Source organism: Scyliorhinus torazame, chromosome 1 (genome assembly GCF_047496885.1).
Source record: "Scyliorhinus torazame isolate Kashiwa2021f chromosome 1, sScyTor2.1, whole genome shotgun sequence".
NCBI lineage: Eukaryota > Metazoa > Chordata > Chondrichthyes > Carcharhiniformes > Scyliorhinidae > Scyliorhinus > Scyliorhinus torazame.
The window spans coordinates 221,083,331-221,110,740 of NC_092707.1; the positions used below are offsets into that span (position 1 = coordinate 221,083,331).

The 27,410-nt window shown below is 45.7% G+C and overlaps 1 protein-coding gene across 9 annotated transcripts in view; it reads left to right on the forward strand.

Annotated features, from left to right (window-relative positions):
• tmem181 (transmembrane protein 181) overlaps nt 1–27,410 on the forward strand; it is a 391,617-nt gene that overhangs the window by 244,480 nt on the left and 119,727 nt on the right. For all 9 annotated transcript variants that reach the window (XM_072502600.1, XM_072502554.1, XM_072502568.1 and 6 more), the window contains 2 exons: nt 3,821–3,920; nt 6,327–6,457. In XM_072502600.1, the coding sequence (XP_072358701.1) occupies nt 3,821–3,920; nt 6,327–6,457 (231 nt within the window). The remainder of the gene's footprint in view (nt 1–3,820; nt 3,921–6,326; nt 6,458–27,410) is intronic.

The window sequence follows — 27,410 nt, forward strand, 5'->3', positions numbered from 1 at the left end:
CACTTCCTAATCATGGCTATATTTGCCGCCCAGTAGTAGTTACAAAAGTTCGGCATCGCCAGCCCACCCTCCCCCCGGCTACGCTCCAGCAACACTTTCTTCACTCACAGGGTTTTACCCGCTTACACAAAGCCCCAAATCACCCTATTTACCCGTTTAAAAAAGGCCCTTGGGATAAAGATGGGGAAGCACTGAAAAACGAACAGAAATCTGGGGAGGACCGTCATTTTAACAGTCTGTACCCTCCCCACCAGTGACAGCGAGAGCATGTCCCGTCTCATAAAGTCCTCCTTCATTTGCTCTACAAACCGGGACAAGTTTAGCTTGTGCAATGTCTCCCACTCCTGTGCCACCTGGATTGCCAGATATCGAAAGCTCCTTCCCACCACTCTAAACGGCAGCTCTCACTGTCTCCTCTCCTGCCCCCTTGACTGGATCGCGAACATCTCCCTTTTCGCCATATTCAATTTATACCCCGAAAACCAACCGAATTCCCCGAAGATCCGCATAATCTCCCCCATCCCCCCCTAACGGGTCAGAAATACACAGGAGCAGGTCGTCCGCGTAATGCGAGACCCGGTGTTTCCCCCCCCCCCCCCCTCTCCCCGGACCAGCCTGTTCCAGTTCTTAGAAGCTCTTAACGCCATCGCAAACAACAGCGGGGAGAGGGGACACCCTTGCCTTGTCCCTCGGTGCAGCTTAAAATAGCTCGACATCAGCCGATTCGGCCGCACGCTTGCTACTGGTGCCGGATACAGCAACCGCCGCACCCAATCAATGAAGCTCTGTCCAAACCCGAACCTTCCTAACACCTCCCACAAATAATTCCACTCCACCCGGTCAAAGGCCTTCTCCACGTCCATCGCAACCACCACCTCCATATCTCCACCCCCCCCCCCCCCCCCCCCCCCCCCCCAGTTTGACATCCACATTCAATAGGGAGATTGACCTGTATGACCCGCATTGCTCAGGTTCCTACCCCCGCTTTAGAATCAATGAGATCGAGGCCTGCAACATTGTTAGGGGGAAGGACACCTCGCTCCCTTACCTCATTTAATGTCCACACTAGCAGCGGCACAACATCTCCGAGAACTTCTTTTAAAATTCCACTGGGTAGCTGTCCGGTCCCGGGGCCTTACCCGACTGCATGGCCTCCAGCCCCTCCATTATTTCCTTAACTTCAATTCAGGCCCCCAACCCTTCCAGCAGTCCTTCCTCCACCTTCGGGAACTTCAACTGACCCAGGTACTGCCTCATCCTCTCCAACCCAGCAGGGGGTTCTGACTCATATAGCTTGCTATAAAACTCCTTAAACACCCCATTCACCCCTACTGGGTCCAAGACCGTGTTCCCACTTCTGTCCTTTACTCTCTCTATCTCCCTGGCTGCCTTCCTTTTCCTCAGCTGATGTGCTGGCATCCTACTGGCCTTCTCCCCATACCCATATACCACCCCCCCTTGCCTTCCTCAATTGCTCCACCGCCTTCCCTGTAGATAACAGCCCAAACTCCATCTGTAGCCTCCGCCTCAGTAACCCTGCCTCCGAGTATCTCCTATCCACCTGGACTATCTCCCCAACCAGCCTATCTATCTCTGCTCATTCCATCTTTTCTCTATGGGCCCGTATCGAGATTAACTCCCCCTAACCATTGCCTTCAGCGCATCCCACACTGTTGCTGCCGAGACGTCCCCGTGTCATTTATTTCCAACAGTTCTGGATGGACTTGCTCACCCGCCCGCACACCCCCTCATCTGCTAATAGTCCCAAATCCAACCTCCATAGCGGGCGCTGTCCTCTCTCTTTACTCACCAGTAAATCCACCCAATATGGGGCATGGTCCGACACAGTGATCGCCGAATACTCGCTATCAACTACCCCCACCATTAACGCCCTGCTCAGGATAAAAGTTGATATGAGAATATACTTCATGCACATGGGAGAAAAAAGAAAACTCCTTCACTCTTGGCCGTCCAAACCTCCATCTACCCCCCCCCCCCCATCTGCTCCATGAACCCCTTTAGCTCCTTCGCTATGGCTGGCACCCTCCCTGTCCTAGACTTTGACCGGTCCAACGCTGGGTCAATGACCATATTAAAATCTCCCCCCATGATCAGCTTATGTGACTCTAGGTCCGGGATCTTGCCTAACACTCGCCTCATAAATTCCACATCGTCCCAATTTGGTGCATATATATTCACAAGTATCAACCACATCCCCTCAAGCTTGCCACTCACCATGATGTACCTGCCCCCCCCGTGTCCGACACAATTCTCCCTGTCTCAAATGCCCCCCATAACAAGCTTATCACCTGCTCACCCCTCACTGCGCTTCCCTGAACTAGCTCACCTAGCTAGCCTGGTAGCTCCCGCCCATGGCGCCAGACATCCTATCTCCCTGTTGTTCTCCCTCCTCCCCACCCCTCCCCCCCCCCCCATATGGACATACATATTCAGAGCATCACATCCCCCAGTAAACAAACACCAGAAAAAAATCCCTCCACCCATCACCCACCAGAAGAGTCAAATGACATTTCTGAGCAACTGCTCGAACATCTGAACAAAACAAAAACCAACAAAAAAGGAAGGGGCAAAGAACAAGAATAATCCCTTGTTGCAGAGAGCACTGATATCCATAACCTCAAATAAACAACTTTAAACCAAATCGACCCCGCAATGCACTCACCCAAGGATCAGTGTCCTTAGACCCCTGCCAGCATTTTGTCCCAGATAAAGTTCATCGCTTCGTCCGGCCATTCCAAGTAAAGTTCCTGACCCTCAAAAGTGACGCATTGGATATAACATCCCGAACTTTACCCCCTTCTTGAAGAAGGCAGATTTTGCCCTATTAAATCCGGCTCGCCTTTTGGCCAGTTCCGCGCCCAAGTACTGGTAGATGTGCAACTCACAGTTTTCCCACGTGCAGCTCCGTATCTGCTTGGCCCACTGCAAAATCTGTTCCTTATCCAGGAACCGGTGCATCCGCACCACCATTGCCCTCGGCGGTTCGTTCGCTCTTTGCTTCCTTGCAAGTGCTCTATGCACTCTATCCACCTCCAAGGGACAAGTAAACGTCCCCTCTCCCATCAACCTTTCCAGCATACTGGCCACATATGAAATGAAATGAAAATCCCTTATTGTCACAAGTAGGCTTCAAATGAAGTTACTGCGAAAAGCCCCTAGTCGCCACATTCCGGTGCCTGTTTGGGGAGGCTGGTATGGGAATTGAACCCACGCTGCTAGCCTGCCTTGGTCTGCTTTAAAAGCCATCTATTTAGCCCACTGTGCTAAACTCCCCCCATATGCCCTCTCGTCCGATCCCAACCATTCATGTGAAAAAGGAATTCCTCATGTCACTATCGCTTCACTTTTATATTCTCTTTACTTTAAATCTATGCCTTCTGGTTCTTGATCCTTTTGCCAATGGGAAGAGTAATTTACTCAGTCCAGACTCCTCAACTGGGAGCCAGGCCTGGAAACCTCCCAGACTACCTGGACATTTGCCACCCACTTTGACACTCCATTTGCAGCAGTTCTGTTGGCAATCTGATTTCTGTGACTCCCGCCCTTGCCCACCTCAGTCTCCCTAGGGTTTTTAAGAAGTCTACTTGCTGCATCATACTGGCACTCAATGCCTTGTCAACTGTGCACAACACCATAGGAGATCCATTGATAAATGGCAAGTGAACAGGAGTACAGATTGGTGTTAACAGTTAAAACTCGAATAAGTTTTGTTTCCTGACAGTGATATTTTACTCCTACGTTTATGATCAGGTTGATTCAAATGTTCTTGTGCCTGAAAAATACTTTTTTGATTTCACAGTGCTTGTTTGCTCACTCTTTGAGGAAATTTTCAATGAAAGATTGGGCAATTGAACAGAAATGGATGTCCATTCTACTGCCTTTGTTACTGCTTTATAACGGTATGTGTCAACACTACTTAAATGTTGCACTTCTTGGCATGGGACGTCTTGTTTTCTTAATTTAAATGATTTTCCTTTTCCAGTTCTCTTACGAAGCAATGGCTACTGATTTTTACACAATCTCTCCTTTCTGCCTTTTATTTGAGTTCAAATAAATACTTGACAAGGTATTGTCTTTTACAAATTTATTCTGAGCTCACACAAAACATTTTCACTTGGTTTATGCTAGCCAATTTATCTTTGGCAACTTTTTCTTTATTCGTTGAATATGAGCTTTCTTTACTCTCCATTTTATGTCTTGACAACCATTGTGATCAAATACCCTTCTTACTCAACTCAGCAGCTGACCAAGGGAGGCAACAGAGACTGAACTTATTAGGCCTTATTTTCGGGAGAAGTTTACTTATTTGCCTCGCCCTTTCCTAAATGTTGACCAATGTTTCTTTAAGTCGCACTGGAATTCATGAAATTATTCAAGCAACCTTATTAACTAACTTCCTTGTTTTAAAATACATAAACTGATTTATACTCCTTCATATAAATAAAGCAGTCATTCCTGCACACAGTGCAGAAATGGTGCAACATCCAGTGAGATCAAGAGCTACTGTCTGCAGACAGTCTAAGGATCGTTCCTGTTATAACCCTATTTCCCCTTTCTTTTATTTTGCTGTTATTATTTTGATCCATGGATGATTAATGGAAATGTCACTTTAAGGCAAGTAGCCTGTACCTTTAATTCAAACAGAAGAATGCAAAAGGCTGTGCTGGTTAAAACTGGAGATTGCAGACTGGCTGACATCAATGTCAGAGATGGGTTGGTACTCGGTTTGATTGATTTGGCTGGTGGCCAATTAATTGGCCCAAAAGGCTGTGCTCTGCCCGGTGATGTGTTGATTGGATATTGTTACACTGGAATGCTTTTCAGTCCTGAGGTTCAAGTTTGGTTTCAGTTTTGATGAGAATCAAAGCATCCCAGTGAAGGGTTCCAGCTAACTCTCTCCAGAAAGATCCAGCTTACTCTCTCCTGAAAGCCACCATGAGGGCTGACTCTCTCTCCAGAAAGCCTCTGGCTATTCTTCTCCTGAGACTACAGTGGCCTGAAGGCAAACCACGAACTGAAAGCAAAGTTTTCTGTGAGTAATGTAACTTCAGAAAGTGGCTTTAGTATCAGGGGTTATGGGGAGAAGGCAGGAGAATGGGGATGAAAAAATATCAGCCATGATTGAATGGCGAAGCAGACTCGATGGGCCGAGTGGTCTAATTCTGCTCCTATGTCTTTTGGTCTTATGGCTAAAAGCTATGAGTACTGCATTCTTGAAGCCACAGAAAATCTGACTGAATCAATCTACAGGAAAGTCATCACGGGTTGTACTATGTTTCTATGTACACAAAGACAATGATCTACATTTTCTCCAGAGAGATTGTGAGTGTTTATTTCTGAAACCACAAATACCTGAAGTAATTCACAGTAAAAACCTTGAACTGAAGGCCGGGATTGAAACAAAACTGCTTAAAAAAACACCATTTGAAGCAAAGACTCTTATCTTTTGACTTTCATCCTGATTATTCCCCCCCTCCCCCCACTATTTGTCTGTCTTATGTGTGTGGGTAGAGGGTGGGGGCTGTTAAAGTGGGAATCAGGAGTTCAATGATAAGTTAACCAGTTGTATTTACTGCTTATCTTATCGTTCTTGTTGTAGAGAAACAGGAATTGTGTTTAAACTCACAAACCTGGTGACTGTAATTATTGGACAGCCAAGGACCAAAGACTTTAGGTATTTTTAGAAGAATAATTGGTTGTAATAATAATCTTTATTGTCACAAGTAGGCTTACATTAACACTGAAATGAAGTTACTCTGAAAAGTCCATAGTCACCACATTCCGACACCTGTTCAGGTACACAGAGGGAGAATTCAAAATGTCCAGTTCACCTAACAGCACGTCTTTCGGGACTTGTGGGAGGAAACAGGAGCACCCAGAGGAAACCCACGCAGACACAGGGAGAACGTGCAGACTCCTCACAGACAGTGACCCAAGCTGAAAATTGAACCTGGGACCCTGACACTGTGAAGCATCAGTACTAACACTGTGCTACCCTGCCGCCCAATACTTGTGTTGTGACTCCAGGGCACGTGGGGCTGGAATTGACTGTGAACTAGCCCATGGTGTCGTAACAAGTCTTACCGATAGATCAAAAAGTCCTACCTGTGGTTTGCAGCCAATCTTTTTAGGGGATCAGGAATCCAAAGGGATTCGAGTGAATAATGCTGTTTGAAATGTTTGATATATTTGCAGGCAGAGAATCCTCACACAATTAGGTACCCATATGTTGCCATATTGCCTTAAAAGTTGCACTGTTTATATGGAGTGTTTGATACATTTATATTGCTTTCCTTTTTTTTCAGATCCATTCTTCCCACTCTCATTTCTTGTGAACAGCTGGTTTCCAGGAATGCTTGACGACCTATTCCAGGCGGTCTTTCTGTGTGCATTGTTGCTGTTCTGGCTCTGTGTTTACCATGGATTTCGTGTGCAGGTAAAGAACTGCAGTAGAGCTTTGCAAAAATTTGATGCCTGCCAAGCAAGTACCTCCCCTTCTCCAGCACTGCTTTCTTCCGTTCTCTCTCATTCAGTCACCTTTCTCTGGCGCTAGTAGTCCCAATGCACCTATCTGTCAGCCCTCTTTTCCCCACCCAGTAGGCCCCAATTACTTTAAACAACAATAACAATGTATTAAATGTGACACCCAGTCACTAAAGTAGATATTAGGTCAGATGAGCAAAATTCTGGTTAAAGAGGTTTTAAAGGAGGAAAGCAAGTTAGAGAAGGTTAGGGAGGAAATTCCAGAGCCTTAAGACCGACGCAACTGAAGGTGGGGACACATGTGTACCAATTAAAATCAGAGACTACAAAGGGCCAGAATTAGAGGAATGCAGATATTGCAGAAGGTTGTGTGACTGGAGGCGATTTCAAAGATATGAAGGGGTGAGATTGTAGAGGGATTGGAGATGCTGAGAATTGTAAAATGTTGCTTGACCAAGAGCCAATTTAGTTTAGTGCACACAAAGTGATAGGAAAACAGGACTGAGATACAGACAGCGCAGTTTTTGATAACCTTCATTCTACCTTTGGAGGGTAGAATATGGCAGGCATTGGAATAGTCAAGTCTGGAGGCAGCAAAAGCATGATTGAGGGTTTCAGCAGCAAATGAGCTGAGACAGCAAAGTTGGGTGATATTATGGAGATGGAATAGACAGCCTCTAATGGCATTCAAATGAGATTGGAGGCTCACTCAAGGTCAAATGTGACACAGAGGGCTTGACACAAGAAAGCACCTCGCCCTGGCGCAGCGTGGCCGTTGAAAGCCGGGAGACCCCACTCCCGGAATCTAGCAGCTCACAACGCCTCGCGAGATTCAACACAATCTCGAGAGAGGTTGCACGGTGAATCCCGTCCACAATGGACGGGATCACTTTTTAGCAAATTTGCATATTAGAACGAGACATTAAGCCTCACTCTAATGTGCAGATTCCCAAGGTACCTGAGGTTTTGGGATTCAATCCCTTTGCCGCGGGGACCTCGGGCCGCAAGTGGGGACCAGACGGAACGGCAGTCATGGGGGTTACAAGGGGATTGGAGGCCCCCAGCTGCATACTCTTCGGGCAGGGTAGTGCCCTGGCACAGCTGGTGCCACCTGGGCGAGTCACTGCGAGTGCCGGGAAACACGTGGCTAAACATGCTCACGCTTAGGGACCTTGTTCCCTATTGGGACGATCGCACCAAAAGATGCAAATAGACCTATTTCAGACTATTGCCAGAAAGAGAGATGGAGTCAGTAATTAAGGATAAAAGTTTGGAATGAGAACCAAAAACAGTGGCTTCAGACTTCCCAATATTTAATTGAAAGAAATTTCTGCTCATGAGGTATTAAATGTCTTGTCTGATCAGCAGTCTGATTATTTAGCAACAGTGAAAGAGTTGAGAGTGGTGCTGAGGTTCAGCTAAGCATCATAAGAACATAAGAACTAGGAGCAGGAGTAGGCCATCTGGCCCCTCGAGCCTGCTCCACCATTCAATGAGATCATGGCTGATCTTTTGTGGACTCAGCTCCACTTTCCAGCCCGAACACCATAACCCTTAATCCCTTTATTCTTCAAAAAACTATCTATCTTTATCTTAAAAACATTTAATGAAGGAGCCTCCACTGCTTCACTGGGCAAGGAATTCCATCGATTCACAACATAGAACATAGAACAATACAGCGCAGTACAGGCCCTTCGGCCCACGATGTTGCACCGAAACAAAAGCCATCTAACCTACACTATGCCATTATCATCCATATGTTTATCCAATAAACTTTTAAATGCCCTCAATGTTGGCGAGTTCACTACTGTAGCAGGTAGGGCATTCCACGGCCTCACTACTCTTTGCGTAAAGAACCTACCTCTGACCTCTGTCCTATATCTATTACCCCTCAGTTTAAAGTTATGTCCCCTCGTGCCAGCCATATCCATCCGCGGGAGAAGGCTCTCACTGTCCACCCTATCCAACCCCCAGATCATTTTGTATGCCTCTATTAAGTCTCCTCTTAACCTTCTTCTCTCCAACGAAAACAACCTCAAGTCCATCAGCCTTTCCTCATAAGATTTTCCCTACATACCAGGCAACATCCTGGTAAATCTCCTCTGCACCCGCTCCAAAGCCTCCGCGTCCTTCCTATAATGCGGTGACCAGAACTGTACGCAATACTCCAAATGCGGCCGTACCAGAGTTCTGTACAGCTGCAACATGACCTGCCGACACCAGAACTCAATCCCTCTACCAATAAAGGCCAACACTCCATAGGCCTTCTTCACAACCCTATCAACCTGGGTGGCAACTTTCAGGGATCTATGTACATGGACACCTAGATCCCTCTGCTCATCCACACTTTCAAGAACTTTACCATTAGCCAAATATTCCGCATTTCTGTTATTCCTTCCAAAGTGAATCACCTCACACTTCTCTACATTAAACTCCATTTGCCACCTCTCAGCCCAGCTCTGCAGCTTATCTATATCCCTCTGTAACCTGCTACATCCTTCCACACTATCGACAACACCACCGACTTTAGTATCGTCTGCAAATTTACTCACCCACCCTTCTGCGCCTTCCTCTAGGTCATTGATAAAAATGACAAACAGCAACGGCCCCAGAACAGATCCTTGTGGTACTCCATTTGTGACTGTACTCCATTCTGAACATTTCCCATCAACCACCACCCTCTGTCTTCTTTCAGCTAGCCAATTTCTGATCCACATCTCTAAATCACCCTCAATCCCCAGCCTCCGTATTTTTTGCAATAGCCTACCGTGGGGAACCTTATCAAACGCTTTGCTGAAATCCATATACACCACATCAACTGCTCTACCCTCGTCTACCTGTTCAGTCACCTTCTCAAAGAACTCAGTAAGGTTCACCCGTTCCTCCTAAACTCAGTCCTAAATCTACTTCCCCTTATTTTGAGGCTATGCCCCTTAGTTCTGCTTTCACCCGCCAGTGGAAACAACCTGCCCGCATCTCTCCTATCTATTCCCTTCATAATCTTATATGTTTCTATAAGATCCCCCCTCATCCTTCTAAATTCCAACGAGTACAGTCCCAGTCTACTCAACCTCTCTTCGTAATCCAACCCCTTCAGCTCTGGGATTAACCTAGTGAATCTCCTCTGCACACCCTCCAGTGCCAGTACGTCCTTTCTCAAGTAAGGAGACTAAAACTGAACACAATACTCCAGGTGTGGCCTCACTAACACCTTATACAATTGCAGCAGAACTTCCATAGTCTTAAACTCCATCCCTCTAGCAATGAAGGACAAAATTCCATTTGCCTTCTTAATCACCTGTTGCACCTGAAAACTAACTTTTTGCGACTCATGCACTAGCACACCCAGGTCTCTCTGCACAGCAGCATGTTTTAACATTTTATCATTTAAATAATAATCCCTTTTGCTGTTATTCCTACCAAAATGGATAACCTCACATTTGTCAACATTGTATTCCATCTGCCAGACCCTAGCCCATTCACTTAGCCTATCCAAATCCCTCTGCAGACTTCCAGTATCCTCTGCACTTTTTGCTTTACCACTTATCTTTGTGTCGTCTGCAAACTTGGACACATTGCCCTTGGTCCCCAACTCCAAATCATCTTATGTAAATTGTGAACAGTTGTGGGCCCAACACTGATCCCTGAGGGACACCACTCGCTACTGATTGCCAACCAGAGAAACACCCATTAATCCCCACTCTTTGCTTTCTATTAATTAACCAATCCTCTATCCATGCTACTACTTTCCCCTTAATGCCATGCATCTTTATCTTATGCAACAACCTTTTGTGTGGCACCTTGTCAAAGGCTTTCTGGAAATCCAGATATACCACATCCATTGGCTCCCCGTTATCTACCGCACTGTTAATGTCCTCAAAAAATTCCACTCAATTAGTTAGGCACGATCTGCCCTTTATGAACCCATGCTGCGTCTGTCAAAAGCCTACATGTAAAACCTAGTGCTGTGTTTTTAGATGATGCCACTAAGGGGCAGCATGTGGATGAGAAATAGAAGGGGATGAATGGTACATCCTTGGGGTACACCAGAGTTTACGGTGCTGGGAGTACAGATGAAGGCCATACCAAGTTGAATGGTCAAGGTAAGAGTGAATGATGGTTTTATTGGGAACTAGGACATAAAGGCAGAGAGAGATAAGGGTGTGGTCATTAATTTCAGAAAATATTGTGGTGAACAGTGGGCCAAAGACTAGATAGATAAATTTTGAAAGTGTCGTTGCAAGTGAATTGGTGATAGTTTTTTCCAGAGATAGATACAGTAGGGTTGGGGTGTGGGAAGGGGATATGGATGGTGACTAATACATAGGAAATGATCAGCGATGGTCTTATTTGTAATTGGTACAATGGGATGAGAAAGACCATGCAAGATATCAAGGTTGAGGTTGGCTATGCCAGTGGAGTTTAAATAAGTTGGGGAGTTTACATGGAGGGAGAGATTACATGGAGGGATGATAAGAGGGCACTAAACACATGCGAAAGAGAGCATGATGGATTGAGGTGAAGGTTGAAATCACCAAGGTTGAGAAGTCGTTCAGTGCAGACGCGTGGAGGTAGGTTTAGCTCAGTGGGCTAGACAACTGGTTTGTGATGCAAAATGAGGCCAGCGGGTTCAATTCCCGTACCAGCTTCTGTGTACCCGAATAGGCGCTGGAATGTGGCGACTTGGGGATTTTCACAGTAACTTCATTGCACTGTTAATGTAAGCCTACTTGTGACAATAAAGGTTATTTAATTATTTATTGAGGGAAGAAAGAAGTGATGATATCTTGATAAAATTTTCAGCATACTTCGGAGGGCAAAAGCAAATGACATTTTGGACAGAGAGGTGTGAGGAATGGAACACAATGAGATTCTCACAGGAGGGAGTCGGTGTTATCTGGTGATAAGAGCCACACTGCTACTTCAAAATCTTGGCCAATAAAGAATTGCAGTGAAGATCTACCTAATAGGGAAAGTTTCTTTAAGAGCAAAGGTGTGGTGACCCTCAGCCAGATTTCTGTTAAGGCCATAAAGATTTACACTCATTGAAATAAGTTCATGGATGGCAATGGCTTATTCACAAGTGAACTGACATTCTGAAGGGAGATGCATAGGTACGAGATGAAAGCTCACTTGCCAGAGTTTACAGGATCAGAAATGGGAAAGATGAGTTGAATAAGAAGAAGATAGGCAAGATTAACCCCCTCTGGGAGGTAATGGGTGAGAAGATTGCTGAGAAAGTGCGGTGGGACAAGTGTGGTTGCTGGTCTTAAGGATACTATGCCCATTCATGGGATTTGGGATAAGGGGGAGGCGGTATTGACACTGGATGAATAAACCAGAGACCCTGGGGCCCCAGGTTCAAATCCTGCCACTGCAGATGGTGACATTTGAATTCAATAAAAATCTGGAATTAAAAGTCGAGTGCTGACCATTGTCGAAAAAACCCACCTGGTTGGCTAATGTCCTTTCGGAAAGGAAATCTGCCATCCTTACCTGGTCTGGCCTACATGCAACTCCATACCCACAGCAATGTGATTGACTCTTAACTGCCCCCTGAAGGGCAATAGGGATGGGCATTAAATGTTGGCACAGCCTGCAACGTCCCCTTCCGAATAAAAATAGAAGTTGGGCTTCTCTGGCCCTTGAGAAGATGGTGGTAAGCTGCCTTCTTGAACTGCTGCAGCCCATGTGGTGCAGGTACACCCACAACGCTGTTCGGGAGACAGATCTCGGATTTTGACTCTGTGACAGTGAAGGAAAGGTGAGATATTTCCAAGTCTGGATGGTGAGTGGCTTAGAGGGAAACTTCTGGGTGGTGTTCCAATGTATCTGCTTGTCCTTGTAGATGATAGTGATCATGGCTTTTGGAGGTGCTGTCGATCAAAACTTGGTGAGTACCAGCAGTGCATCTTGAGGATGGTACTGTTATGGGCCTGGTCACATCAACTGCTCTACCCTCGTCTACCTGTTCAGTCACCTTCTCAAAGAACTCGATAAGGTTTGTGAGGCATGTCCTACCCTTCACAAAGCCATGCTGACTATCCCTGATCATATTATTCCTATCTAGATGATTATAAATCTTGTCCCTTATAATCCCCTCCAAGACTTTACCTACTACAGACGTGAGGCTCACCGGTCTATAGTTGCCGGGGTTGTCTCTGCTCCCCTTTTTGAACAAAGGGACCACATTTGCTATCCTCCAGTCCTCTGGCACTATTCCTATAGCCAATGATGACATAAAAATCAAAGCCAAAGGTCCAGCAATCTCTTTCCCGGCCTCCCAGAGAATCCTAGGATAAATCCCATCAGGACCCGGGGACTTATCTATTTTCAGCCTTTCCAGAATTGCCAACACCTCTTCCCTACGTACCTCAATGCCATCTATTCTATTAGCCTGGGTCTCAGCATTCTCCTCCACAACATTATCTTTTTCCTGAGTGAATACTGATGAAAAATATTCATTTAGTATCTCGCCTATCTCTTCAGACTCCACACACAACTTCCCATCACTGCAGCTCTCTAATAACCACCCATTTCTTAAACGTACACCCACTACAGCTATTTTATTTTAAAAAACACCCATTTCTTAAAGGTACTCTCACATGACAACTCCCCCAAGAAAAAAAAATAAACCATCAACTTCAAGATGGTTTCATTTTTCACCTTTCACTTTCCTTTAAGAAATATGGATAATGAATGTATGTTTTTTTTAACAAAACAAAACACGCCCTATTTCCCTTCGTCTCGAGGGTATTGGAAACTCCTCAATAACTTTTGTTTTTACATCCCTTGTGACCATTCGACCCTATCCGATTGTATGGCCAAGGAAAGTGACTTGGGTTTTTCCAAATTCACTTTTGGCTAGGTTTACCACCAAACCCGCCTCGTGAAGTTGATCAAGTAACTCCATCAGATGTTTTAAATGTTCTTCCCATGTCTGGCTGAAAATTACCAGATTGTCGATGTATACCACACAATTGGGTAATCCTGAAACGACTTTTGTTAGTTAACCGTTGAAATGTGGCTGGGGTGTTTTTCATGCCAGATGGCATAACTTAGAATTGGTATATACCATCTGGAGTCTCAAAAGCTGAAATCTCCTTCACCCTTTCAGATAAAGGTACCTGCCAGTAATCTTTAAGTAAACCCAGTTTGGAAATAAAAGCTGATTGTCCCACTTTCTCAATGCAATCCTCCAAACGTGGGATAGGATAAGAGTCCGTTCTTGTAACTGCATTAACATTTCTATAGTCCACACACAACCGTTGGGTCCCGTCCGGTTTTGGTACCATCATGATGGGTGAGCTCCATTGGCTGCAACCCACTTCAATTATGCCATTTTTAAGCATACTTTCATAGAACATAGAACATAAAAAAATACAGCACAGAACATCAGCCCACGATGTTGTGCCGAACCTTTGTCCTAGATTAATCATAGACTATCATTGAATTTACAGTGCAGAAGGAGGCCATTCGGCCCATTGAGTCTGCACCGGCTCTTGGAAAGAGCACCCTACCCAAGGCCAACACCTCCACCCAACACTAAGTGCAATTTTGGACACTAAGGGCAATTTATCATGGCCAATCCACCTAACCTGCACATCTTTGGACTGTGGGAGGAAACCAGAGCACCCGGAGGAAACCCACGCACACACTGGGAGGATGTGCAGACTCCGCACAGACAGCGACCCAAGCCGGAATCGAACCTGGGACCCTGGAGCTGTGAAGCAATTGTGCTATCCACAATGCTACCGTGCTGCCCTTAAGAACAAATTAATCTCCACTATATCATTCTACCGTAATCCATGTACCTATCCAATAGCTGCTTGAAGGTCCCTAATGTTTCCGACTCAACTACTTCCACAGGCAGTGCATTCCATGCCCCCACTACTCTCTGGGTAAAGAACCTACCTCTGACATCCCCCCTATATCTTCCACCATTCACCTTAAATTTATGTCCCCTTGTAATGCTTTGTTCCACCTGGGGAAAAAGTCTCTGACTGTCTACTCTATCTATTCCCCTGATCATCTTATAAACCTCTATCAAGTCGCCCCTCATCCTTCTCCGTTCTAATGAGAAAAGGCCTAGCACCCTCAACCTTTCCTCGTAAGACTACTCTCCATTCCAGGCAACATCCTGGTAAATCTCCTTTGCACCTTTTCCAAACCTTCCACATCCTTCCTAAAATGAGGTGACCAGAACTGTACACAGTACTCCAAATGTGGCTTTACCAAAGTTTTGTACAGCTGCATCATCACCTCACGGCTCTTAAATTCAATCCCTCTGTTAATGAACGCTAGCACACCATAGGCCTTCTTCACAGCTCTATCCACTTGAGTGGCAACTTTCAAAGATGTATGAACAATGACCCCAAGATCTCTCTGGTCCTCCACATTGCCAAGAACTCTACTGTTAGCCCTGTATTCCGCATTCATATTTGTCCTTCCAAAATGGACAACCTCACACTTTTCAGGGTTAAACTCCATCTGCCACTTCTCAGCCCAACTCTGCATCCTATCTATGTCTCTTTGCAGCCGACAACAGCCCTCCTTACTATCCACAACTCCACCAATCTTCGTATCGTCTGCAAATTTACTGACCCATCCATCAACTCCCTCATCCATGTCATTAATGAAAATCACAAACAGCAGAGGACCCAGAACTGATCCCTGCGGTACGCCACTGGTAACTGGGATCCAGGCTGAATATTTGCCATCCACCACCACTCTCTGACTTCTATCGGTTAGCCAGTTCGTTACCCAACTGGCCAAATTTCCCACTATCCCATGCCTCTTTACTTTCTGCATAAGCCTACCATGGGGAACCTTATCAAATCATAGAAGTCATAGAATCATAGAAGTTTACAGCATGGAAACAGGCCCTTCGGCCCAACCAGTCTATGCCGCCCACTTTTTACCATTAAGCTAGTCCCAGTTGCCCGCACTTGGTCCATAACCCTCTATACCCATCTTACCCATGTAACTATCTAAATGCTTTTTAAAAGACACAATTGTACCCGCCTCTACTACTACCTCTGGCAGCACATTCCAGACACTCACTACCCTCTGAGTGAAGAAATTGCCCCTCTGGGCCCTTCTGAATCTCTCCCCTCTCACCTTAAACCTATGCCCTCTAGTTTTAGACTCCCCTACCTTTGGGAAAAGATGTTGACTATCTACCTTATCTATGCCCCTCATTATTTTATAGACCTCTATAAGATCATCCCTAAGCCTCCTACGCTCCAGGTAAAAAAGTCCCAGTCTATCCAGCCTCTCCTTATAACTCGAACCATCAAGTCCCGGTAACATCCTAGTAAATCTTTTCTGCACTCTTTCTAGTTTTATAATATCCTTTCTATAATAGGGTGACCAGAACTGCACACAGTATTCCAAGTGTGGCCGTACCAATGTCTTGTACAACTTCAACAAGACGTCCCAACTCCTGTATTCAATGTTCTGACCAATGAAACCAAGCATGCCGAATGCCTTCTTCACCACCCTGTCCACCTGCGACTCCACCTTCAAGGAGCTATGAACCTGTACTCCTAGATCTCTTTGTTCTATAACTCTCCCCAACGACATACCATTAACTGAGTAGGTCCTGGCCTGATTCGATCTGCCAAAATGCATCACCTCACATTTATCTAAATTAAACTCCATCTGCCATTCGTCAGCCCACTGGCCTAATTGATCAAGATCCCGTTGCAATCCTAGATAACCTTCTTCACTATCCACTGTGCCACCAATCTTGGTGTCATCTGCAAACTTACTAACCATGCCTCCTAAATTCTCATCCAAATCATTAATATAAATCACAGTGGACCCAGCACCGATCCCTGAGGCACACCACTGGTCCCAGGCCTCCAGTTTGAAGAACAACCCTCTACAACCACCCTCTGCCTTCTGTCGTCCAGCCAATTTTGAATCCAATTGGCAACCTCACCTTGGATCCCGTGAGCTTTAACCTTCTGCAACAACCTACCATGCGGTACCTTGTCAAAGGCTTTGCTAAAGTCCATGTAGACAACGTCTAACTGCACTGCCCTCATCTACCTTCTTGGTCACCCCCTCAAGAAACTCAATCAAATTGTGAGACATGATTTTCCACGCACAAAGCCATACTGACTGCCCCTAATCAGTCCTTGCCTCTCTAAATGCTTGTAGATCCTGTCTCTCAGAATACCTTCTAGCAACTTACCTACTACAGACGTTAGGCTCACCGGTCTGTAGTTCCCAGGCTTTTCCCTGCGGCCCTTCTTAAACAAGGGCACAACATTCGCCACTCTCCAATCTTCAGGCACCTCACCTGTGGCTGCCGATGATTTAAATATCTCTGTTAGGGGACCCGCAATTTCCTCCCTAGCCTCCCACAACATCCTGGGATACATTTCATCAGGTCCCGGGGATTTATCTACCTTGATGCGCTTTAAGACTTCCAGCACCTCCTCCTCTGTAATATGCACACTTCTCAAGACATCACTATTTATTTCCCTTAGTTTCCTAACATCCATGCCTTTCTCCACCGTTAATACCGATGAGAAATATTCATTCAGGATCCCACCCAACTCTTGTGGCTCTGCACATAGATGTCCTTGTTGATCCTTAAGAGGCCCTACTCTGTCCCTAGTTACTCTTTTTCCCTTTATGTATCTGTAGAAGCTCTTTGGATTCTCCTTTGCATTATTTGCCAAAGCAATTACAGGTCCCCTTTTTGCCTTCCTGATTTCCCTCTTAACTCTATTTCGACAATCTCTGTACTCTTCAAGGGATCCACTTGATCCCAGTTGTTTATGTACGTCATATGCCTCCTTCTTCTTTTTGACCAGAGTCTCAATATCTCGAGTCATCCAGGGTTCCCTACTTCTACCAGCCTTGCCCTTCACTCTAAAGGGAATGTGCTTACCCTGAACCCTGGTTAACACATTTTTAAAAGCCTCCCATTTACTAGCCGTCCCTTTGCCTGCCAACAGTCTCCCCCAATCTACCTCTGAAAGTTCCTGTCTGATACCATCAAAATTGGCCTTGCCCCAATTAAGAATTTTAACTCTTGGGCCAGACCTATCATTCTCCATAGCTATCTTAAAACTAATGGAGTTATGGTCACTTGTCCCAAAGTGATCCCTCACTCACACTTCTGTCACTTGCCCTTCCTTATTTCCCAAGATGAGGTCAAGTTTTGCCCCCTCTCTAGTCGGTCCATCCACATACTGAATGAGAAATTCCTCCTGAATACACTCAACAAATTTCCCTCCATCCAAGCCCCTAATGCTATGGCTGTCCCAGTCAATGTTGGGAAAGTTAAAGTCCCCTACTATTACCACCCTATTATTCTTGCAGCTATCTGTAATCTCCTTACATATTTGCTCCTCAATTTCCCGCTGACTATTTGGGGGCCTGTAGTACAGTCCTATCAAGGTGATCTCTCCCTTCTTATTTTTCAGTTCCACCCATATAGACTCAGTGGGCGAATCCTCGGATATATCCCCTCTAAGTACTGCCGTGATGTTCTCCCTAATCAAAAACGCCACTCCCCCTCCTCTCTTACCTCCTGTTCTATCCTTTCTATAGCATCTGTACCCCGGAACATTGAGCTGCCAGTCCTGCCCCTCCCTTAGCCATGTTTCAGTCATAGCTTAGTATCCCAGTCCCATGTGCCCATCCATGCCCTGAGTTCATCCGCTTTGCCCGTCAGGCCCCTTGCATTGAAATAAATGCAGTTTAATGTAGACTTTCCTTGCTCTCTGCCCTGCTTTCTCTGGTCATGCTTTACACACTCTCCCTTCCTGCCTTTTGTTTCCGTCCCCACTGACTTCCTACGCCGGTTCCCATCCCCCTGCCACATTAGTTTAAACCCTCCCCAACTGCACTAGCAAACACACCCCCGTGAACATTGGTTCCGGTCCCACCCAGATGCAGACCGTCCGATTTGTACAGGTCCCACCTCCTCCAGAACCGGTCCCAATGTCCCAGGAATTTGAAACCCTCCCTCTTGCACCATCTCTCAAGCCACGTATTCATCCTAGCTATCCTGTCATTCCTACTCTGACTATCACGTGGCACTGGTAGCAATCCTTAGATTACTACCTTTGAGGTCCTACTTTTTAGTTTAACTCCTAACTCCCTAAATTCAGCTTGTAGGACCTCATCCCGTTTTTTACCTATATCGTTGGTGCCTATATGCACCACGACAGCTGGCTGTTCACCCTCCCCCTCCAGAATGCCCTGCAGCCGCTCCGAGACATCCTGGACCCTTGCACCAGGGAGGCAACATACCAACCTGGATTCTCGTTTGCGTCCGCAGAAACGCCTGTCTATTCCCCTTACAATTGAATCCCCTATCACTAGAGCTCTGCCACTCTTTTTCCCGCCCTTCTGTGCAGCAGAGCCAGCCACGGTGCCATGAACCTGGCTGCTGCCACCTTCCCCTGGTGAGCCATCTCCCCCAACAGTTTCCAAAACGGTAAATGCCTTACTAAAATCCATGTACACTACATCCACTGCTTTACCTTCATCCACATGCTTGGTCACCTCCTCAAAGAATTCAATAAGACTTGTAAAGCAAGACCTACCCCTCACAAATCCGTGCTGACTATCCCTAATCAAGCAGTGTCTTTCCAGATGCTCAGAAATCCTATCCTTCAGTACTCTTTCCATTACTTTGCCTACCACTGAAGTAAGACTAACTGGCCTGTAATTCCCAGGGTTATCCCTAGTCCCTTTTTTGAACAGGGGCACGACATTCGCCACTCTCCAATCCCCTGGTACCACCCCTGTTGACCGTGAGGACGAAAAGATCATTTCCAACGGCTCTGCAATTTCATCTCTTGCTTCCCATAGAATCCTTGGATATATCCCGTCAGGCCCGGGGGACTTGTCTATCCTCAAGTTTTTCAAAATGCCCAACACATCTTCCTTCCTAACAAGTATTTCCTCGAGCTTACCAGTCTGTTTCACACTGTTCTCTCCAACAATATGGCCCCTCTCATTTGTAAACACAGAAGAAAAGTAGTCGTTCAAGACCTCTCCTATCTCTTTAGACTCAATATACAATCTCCCGCTACTGTCCTTGATCGGACCTACCCTCGCTCTAGTCATTTTCATATTTCTCACATATGTGTAAAAGGCCTTGGGGTTTTCCTTGATCCTACCCGCCAAAGATTGTTCATGCCCTCTCTTAGCGCTCCTAATCCCTTTCTTCAGTTCCCTCCTGGCTATCTTGTATCCCTCCAGCGCCCTGTCTTCCTCAGACAACTTGTTTCCTCAGCCTTACATAAGTCACCTTTTTCCTCTTAACAAGACATTCAACCTCTCTTGTCAACCATGGTTCCCTCACTCGACCATCTCTTCCCTGCCTGACAGGGACATACATATCAAGGACACGTAGTACCTGTTCCTTGAATAAGTTCCACATTTCACTTGTGTCCTTCCCTGACAGCCTATGTTCCCAACTTATGCTTCTTGTCTGACAACATCGTATTGTCAACAATTCTTGTCTGACAACATCATATTTACCCTTCCCCCAATTGTAAACCTTGCTCTGTTGCACGCACCTATCCCTCTCCATTACTAAAGTGAAAGTCACAGAATTGTGGTCACTATCTCCAAAATGCTCCCCCACTAACAAATCTATCACTTGCCCTGGTTCATTACCAAGTACCAAATCCAATATTGCCCCTCCTCTGGTCGGACAATCTACATACTGTGTTAGAAAAGCTTCCTGGACACGCTGCACAAACACCACCCCATCAAAACTATTTGATCTAAAGAGTTTCCACTCAATGTTTGGGAAGTTGAAGTCACCCATGACTACTACCCTGTGACTTCTGCACCTTTCCAAAATCTGTTACCCAATCTGTTCCTCCACATCTCTGCTATTATTGGGGGGCCTATAAAAAACTCCTAACAAGGTGACTGCTCCTTTCCTATTTCTGACTTCAACCCATACTACCTCAGTAGGCAAATACTCCTCGAACTGCCTTTCTGCAGCTGTTATACTATCTCTAATTAACAATGCCAACCCCCATCTCTTTTACCACCCTCCCTAATCTTATTGAAACATCTATAACCAGGGATCTCCAACAACCGTTCCTGCCCCATTTCTATCCAAGTTTCCTTGATGGCCACCACATCATAGTCCCAAGTACCGATCCATGCCTTAAGTTCACCCACCTTATTCCTGATGCTTCTTGCGTTGAAGTATACACACTTCAACCCATCTCCGTGCCTGCAAGTACTCTCCTTTGTCAGTGTTCACTTCCCCACTGCCTCACTACACAATTTGGCGTCCTGAATATCGGCTACCTTAGTTGCTGGACTACAAATCCGGTTCCCATTCCCCTGCCAAATTAGTTTAAACCCTCCCGAAGAGTACTAGAAAATCTCCCTCCCAGGATATTGGTGCCCCTCTGGTTCAGATGCAACCCGTCCTGCTTGTACAGGTCCCACCTTCCCCAGAATGCGCTCCAATTATCCAAATACCTGAAGCCCTCCCTCCTACACCATTCCTGCAGCCACGCGTTCAGCTGCACTCTCTCCCTGTTCCTAGCCTCGCTATCAAGTGGCACCGGCAACAAACCAGAGATGACAACTCTGTCTGTCCTGGCTTTTAACTTCCAGCCTAACTCCCTAAACTCGTTTATTACCTCCACACCCCTTTTCCTACCTACGTCATTGGTACCAATGTGCACCACGACTTCTGGCTGCTCCCCCTCCCCCTTAAGGATCCTGAAGACACGATCCGAGACATCCCTGGCCCTGGCACCCGGGAGGCAACATACCTTCCGGGAGTCTCGCTCGCGACCACAGAATCTCCTATCTATTCCCCTAACCATTGAATCTCCTACTACTATTGCTTTTCTATTTTCCCCCCTTCCCTTCTGAGCCCCAGAGCCAGACCCAGTGCCAGAGATCTGGCCGCTAGGGCCTTCCCCCGGTAGGTCACCCCCCCCCAACAGCATCCAAAACGGTATGCTTGTTTTGAAGGGGAACGGCCACGAGGGATCCCTGCACTGTCTGCCTGTTTGTTTTCTTTCCCCTGACTGTAACCCAGCTACTCTTGTCCTGTACCTTGGGTGTGGCTACCTCCCTGTAACTCTGCTCTATCACCCCCTCTGCCTCCCGGAAGATCCGAAGTTCATCCAGCTTCAGCTCCAGTTCCCTAACACGGCCTTTGAGGAGCTGGAGTTGGGTGCACTTCCCGCAGGTATAGTCAGCGGGGACACCGGTGGTATCCCTCACCACCCACATCCTACAGGTGGAGCATGCAACTGGCCTAGCCTCCATCCCCTCTTACCTTACAGAATATAGCTGCCCTGTGGACCAACTGGACCTCCGCCCTCCGACTCTGCTCCCAGTCAGCTGCACTCTCTGCAAATTTCCGGCTCCCTTCACGCTCTTTGCGGAAATGTAGGAAACAAAATGAAAGGAGTACCTTACTCCCTCCTTACCTAACTCCCTCAGTCACCAAACTCTCACTATAGCACTCAAATGCACCAAATTCAGCACTCCCTCAGTCACCAAACTCTCACTATAGCACTCAAATGCACCAAATTCAGCACTCCCTCAGTCACCAAACTCTCACTATAGCCCTCAAATGCACCAAATTCAGCACTCAGTGCAAACAAAGTCTGCACTGTAGGGATCACTTTTATACTCTGAATCTAGCCTCTGAAAACTGGCCTAATCCAATTAACTAATTAACAAGCTCCAGCTGCAGATACCAACAAGTAGAACCTTTGTTTAAAGCTGATTGAAAATTCACCTTCTTCTAAACCAAACAGCAAATTTTAAGTTAATTAACTAAATAAAAGAAAGACTAGACTTGAGATAAAAATGAAGCCTTTATATCCCTCAGTCATCAAACTCTCACTATTGCACTCAAATGTACCAAATTCAGCACTCAGTGCAAACTTTCAATCTCTTTGTTAACCGTTGCTAATTATAAAGGGTTAAGTCTATATGAATGTTGTTTGAGTGGAACAGCATTCCCCACATCAACATCATGTATAGCCATTTTAGTGCTTCCCAACTTATCTCCACAAACTTACCCATGTGATATCAATAACTCTTTCAGGTCAGTCCGTTTTTCCTCTGGAAGGTAACTCAACAATTTATCCCAATTTTTAAGAACATCCTCGTTTTCCAATTTAATTTAAGATGTGTCAAATTCCAAGACATCTGCATTTGGTTCGTCACTTTGAGTTAGAATCATTAAAACCTCCTCCTTTTTCTCCCCTTCACTTTCAAAGTACCTTTTAAGCATATTCACATGACACACTCGGTGAGTTTTCCTTCTATCTGGCGCTCATACTACATCATTCACTTCACTTAATTTCCTTTCAATCTGATAAAGTCCACAAAACCTTGCTTTTAAAGGTTCACCTACCACTGGTAACAATACTAAAACTTTATCTCCACTGGCAAAACTACGAACTTTGGATTTCTTGTCCGCGACCCCTTTCATCACATTTTGTACAACTTTTAAGTGCTGTCTTGCCAATTTACCTGCTCTATTTAATCGTTTCCTAAAATTTGACACGTAATCCAATAATGTAAGTTCCGATTTCTCACTCACCAAATAATGTAAGTTCTGATTTCTCACTCACCAATTTTCCCTTAATCAATTTATGTGGTCCTCTTACCTCATGACCAAAAATTAGTTCAAAAGGACTGAATTTAGTTGACTCATTAGGTGCATCCGTAATGGCAAACAGTACGAATGGAATTCCTTTATCCCAATCCTCAGGATAATCTTGACAATAAGCCCTCAACATTGTCTTTAATGTCTGATGCCACCTTTCTAACACTCCCTGCGATTCTGGATGGTACTCAGTTGATTTAAATTGTTTTATTGCTAAGCTATCCATAACTTCTTTGAATAACCTTGGGCTTTCCTTTACCACTTTAACAAACCCCACTGTCTTATCCTGTTTTACCATATCAGCCTTCCCAGTGCTTTTCTTCCACCACCCACACTGTGACTTTACATGGCCTTGTTTATTACAGTGCAAACATTTTAAACTTTTCATGTCTCTTCCACCCTCCTGTATTTCCTTTTTAATCTGAGGTACACTCTCCTTATTATCTCACATCAGATCACCTTTGCCTCTACCACTTGAGCATTTCTCATGTCCCCAGTTTCTGTCCCTCATAGGCTGAAACTGATGTCGGAAACCAAACTTTGATTTATGAACTAATTCATAATCGTCCGCCATTTCTGCTGCTAACCTTACAGTTTTAACCCTCTGAGAGAGAGAGGAAAAAGAAAGAGAGAGAGTTTAAACTTCGGAAAATGGCCATGAAACATGACAGTCAGTTAAAATTGGCAGATGTAAAGGGAAACGTACAGTTGGAGGATAGTGATGAGGATAGTGAGAAAGAGCGTCAAAGTTGAAGGCTTGGTGGGGATCTATCTAAATATGTCCAAGCATTGCCAAGGTTTGATGAGAAGGAGGTAGAAGCCTTTTTCATTTAATCTGAGAAGGTAGCTAAACAGGAGATGTGGGTATTACTGATTCAAACAAAGTCGGTAGGTAGAGCTGGTAAAGTGTTTGCATCACTATCAGAGAAGGTATCTGAGACATTTGAGGTGGTGAAAAAATCCATGTTAGGTGCATATGAACTCGTGCCTGAATCCTACAGACAAAAGTTTAGAAATATAAGGAAAGAACCTGGTCAAACATACATGGAGTTTGACAGGATCAAACAGAGTAATTTTGATAGGTGCATAAGGGCTTTGAAAATAGACCAAATGTATGAAGCTCTCAAGAGAAATTATACTTTTGGAGGAGTTTAAAAATTAAATTCTTGATGTAGTGAGTAGTCATGTGGAAGAACAGAGGGTTAAAACTGTAAGGTTAGCAGCAGAAATGGCAGACGATTATGAATTAGTTCATAAATGCCTGGGATGGAACATTTACGTTATGAAGAGAGGTTGGATAGACTTGGGTTGTTTTCGCTGGAGCAGAGAAGACCGAGGTGTATAAGGTTATGAGGGGCATGGACAGGGTGGATAGGGAACAGCTGTTTCCCTTAGTTGAACGTTCTGGTTTAAAACAGCCCACAACAGACTCCGTTACCTGGGGATCCAGATAGCCAGATACTGGTCATAGATCCACAAGTGGAACCTGACCAGCCTGGTGGAGGAAGTAAAAAAGGACCTTCAAAGGTGGGGCTCACTCCCACTCTCCCTGGTGGGGAGAGTGCAGACGATCAAGATGAACGTACTGCCAAGGTTCTTCTTCCTGTTTAGATCCATATCCATCTTCATCCCCAAGGCCTTTTTCCAAAATGTAGAATCTCATCATGGCTTTTGTGGGGGGGGGGGGGAGAAGAACCCGATAATTCCCAAACTGACACTGCAAAGAAGCAAAATCAAAGTGGGATTTACCAAACCTACAATACTACCACTGGGCAATAATGGCAGAAAGAGTGAGGGGATGGGTACAAGGATCCGGCACAGATTGGGTACAAATGGAGGAGGCATCCTGTAAAGAAACAGCCTTCCGGGCCCTGGCCACAGCAGCACTCCCATCCCCCTCAACAAAATACACAACGAGCCCAATGGTAGCAGCCATGCTGAGAATGTGGACCCAGCTGAGACAAGACTTCTGGATAACTAAAATGTCCCCCATGGCCCCTTCTGCGGCAATCACAGATTCCCCCCAGCCATGCTAGATACCACCTTCAAAAGGTGGAGGCGGGACGAGTGCACACTGACTGTAGGGTACAGACTGACGACACTGGACGAACTGAAGAGGAAGTGGAAACTAGCAAAAGTTCAGGAAATGAGACGCCTCCAAATAAAATACTTCATCCGCAAAGAGACAGTAGGGTACCCCGGGGCCCCAGAAACCACACGACTAGAGGATCTGATAGGCACAAGCAGCAAGAAGTGGGGGTTATGTGGGAAAATATACGGACAGTTACTGGACAGAGCTCGAACACCACTGGACGAGACCAGACAAAAATGGGAGGACGAACTGGGGAGAGTGGTCGGGGGGGGGAGGGGAAACTCTGGAACGAAGCACTGAGCAGGACGAACTCCACCACCTCCTGCACAAGGCTAAGCCTAATGCAGCAAAAAATGGTGCAAAGAGCGCACCTGACCAGAACCTGAATGAGCAGGTTCTTCCCGGAGCTGGAGGATAAATGTGAGCGGTGCCAGAGGGGCCCAGCCAACCACATCCACATGTTCTGGGCTTGTCCCAAACTTGCTGGATTCTGGGCAGCCTTCTCCAAGGCAACATCCAAGGTTATGGGGGTGAGGGTGAAGCCATGCCCGATAGTGGAAATCTTCGGGGTATCGGAGCAGCCAGAACTACACATGGGGAAGAGGACTAACGCCCTTGCTTTCTCTTCCCTCGTCGCATGCTGGAGAATCCTGCTCGGCTGGCACCATCCACAGCTACAGACTGGCTCACCCTGACCTTTTGGAATTTCTCCACCTGTATGCCATCCGAGGGTCAGAGGAAAGCTTCCTGGATACTTGGGGGCAATTTGTCGGCCTGTTCCAAAACCTGTTTGGGGGTGAGGGGGAGGGGGGGGAGAAGAGAGACGGAAGGGAGGTGGGGAAACCATAAAAGAAGAGAAGAGGAGGGAGTTTTCCTTGAAAATAAAAGCAAAACATAGCTGAAACCAAAAGGAGGGGATTGATGTATATATACAATTGTTTATAAATATGAGAAATGCCAATGAAAAGTTTTCCAAAAAAAAAGGAAGGATAGGCTGGGGGGGTTCAAACTCAGTGGGCCTGGAGGTCTAGAGTGTGTCTGCTTCAATACACGGAGTAAACCAAGTAAGACAGATTAACTTAAAGCATTGATTCACACCAAAACTTGGATGTGTTTGCTGAAACGGAGACTTAGTTAAAAAAGGGACACGACTGGCAGCTAAATATTCCAGGATATAGGTGTTTTTGGCAAGACTGCGAGGAAGGTAAAAGAGGTGGGCGAGTTGCAATATTGGTTAGGGAACATGTCACAGCTGTACAGAGGGAGGACACCATGGAAGAATCAAGGAACAAGGCACTGTGGATAGAACTCAGAAACAGGTAGAGGGCAGTCACTATGATGGGGTGAACTACAGGCCTCCTAACAGCACACGGGAAGTTGATGACCAGATATGTAAGCAGATTCTGGATAGATGTAGAAATAATAGGGTTGTTCTAGTGGGAGACTTTAATTTTCCTCATATTGACTGGAAATTCCTTAGGGCTGGGGGTCTGGATGGTGAGGAATTTGTTAATTGTGTCCAAGAAGGTTTTTTAGAACAATATGTGTATAGTCCAACATGAGAAGGGGCTATATTGGACCTAGTACTCGGAAGCGAGCCCAACCAGGTCATCAAAGTTGTAGTGGAGGAACAGTGACCACAATTCCATAAGCTTTCGGATACTCAGGGAAAAGGACCTTGGGTTAAGGTGCTAAATTGGAGAAGGCTAACTAAAACCAGATTAGGCAGGATTTGGAGGCTGTTGTTTGGGCGAAGCTGTTTGAGGGTAAATCCACATTTGGCATGTGGAAGTCTTTCAAGGGCCAGCTGATGGGAGTGCAGGACAGGCATGTGCTGATAAAAAGGAAGAATTCAGGAACCATGGATGACCAGGCAAATTGAGAATCTTGTCAAACAAAAAAAAGATGCATACGTGAGGGACAGGCAACTAAACACAGATGAAGCACTTGAAGAATACAAGGAAAGTAGAAAAGAGCTCAAGCAGGGAGTTAGGAGGGCAAAAAGGGTCACAAAATGTCCCTGATAGACAGGATAAAGGAGAATCCCAAGGCATTTTATACGTATATTAGGAACAAGAGCGTAGCTGGAGAAAGAGTTGGTCCACTCAAGGACAAAGGAGGGAAATTATGTGCAGAACTAAATAAAGAGCTTGTTGTATGAGGAACGGTTGA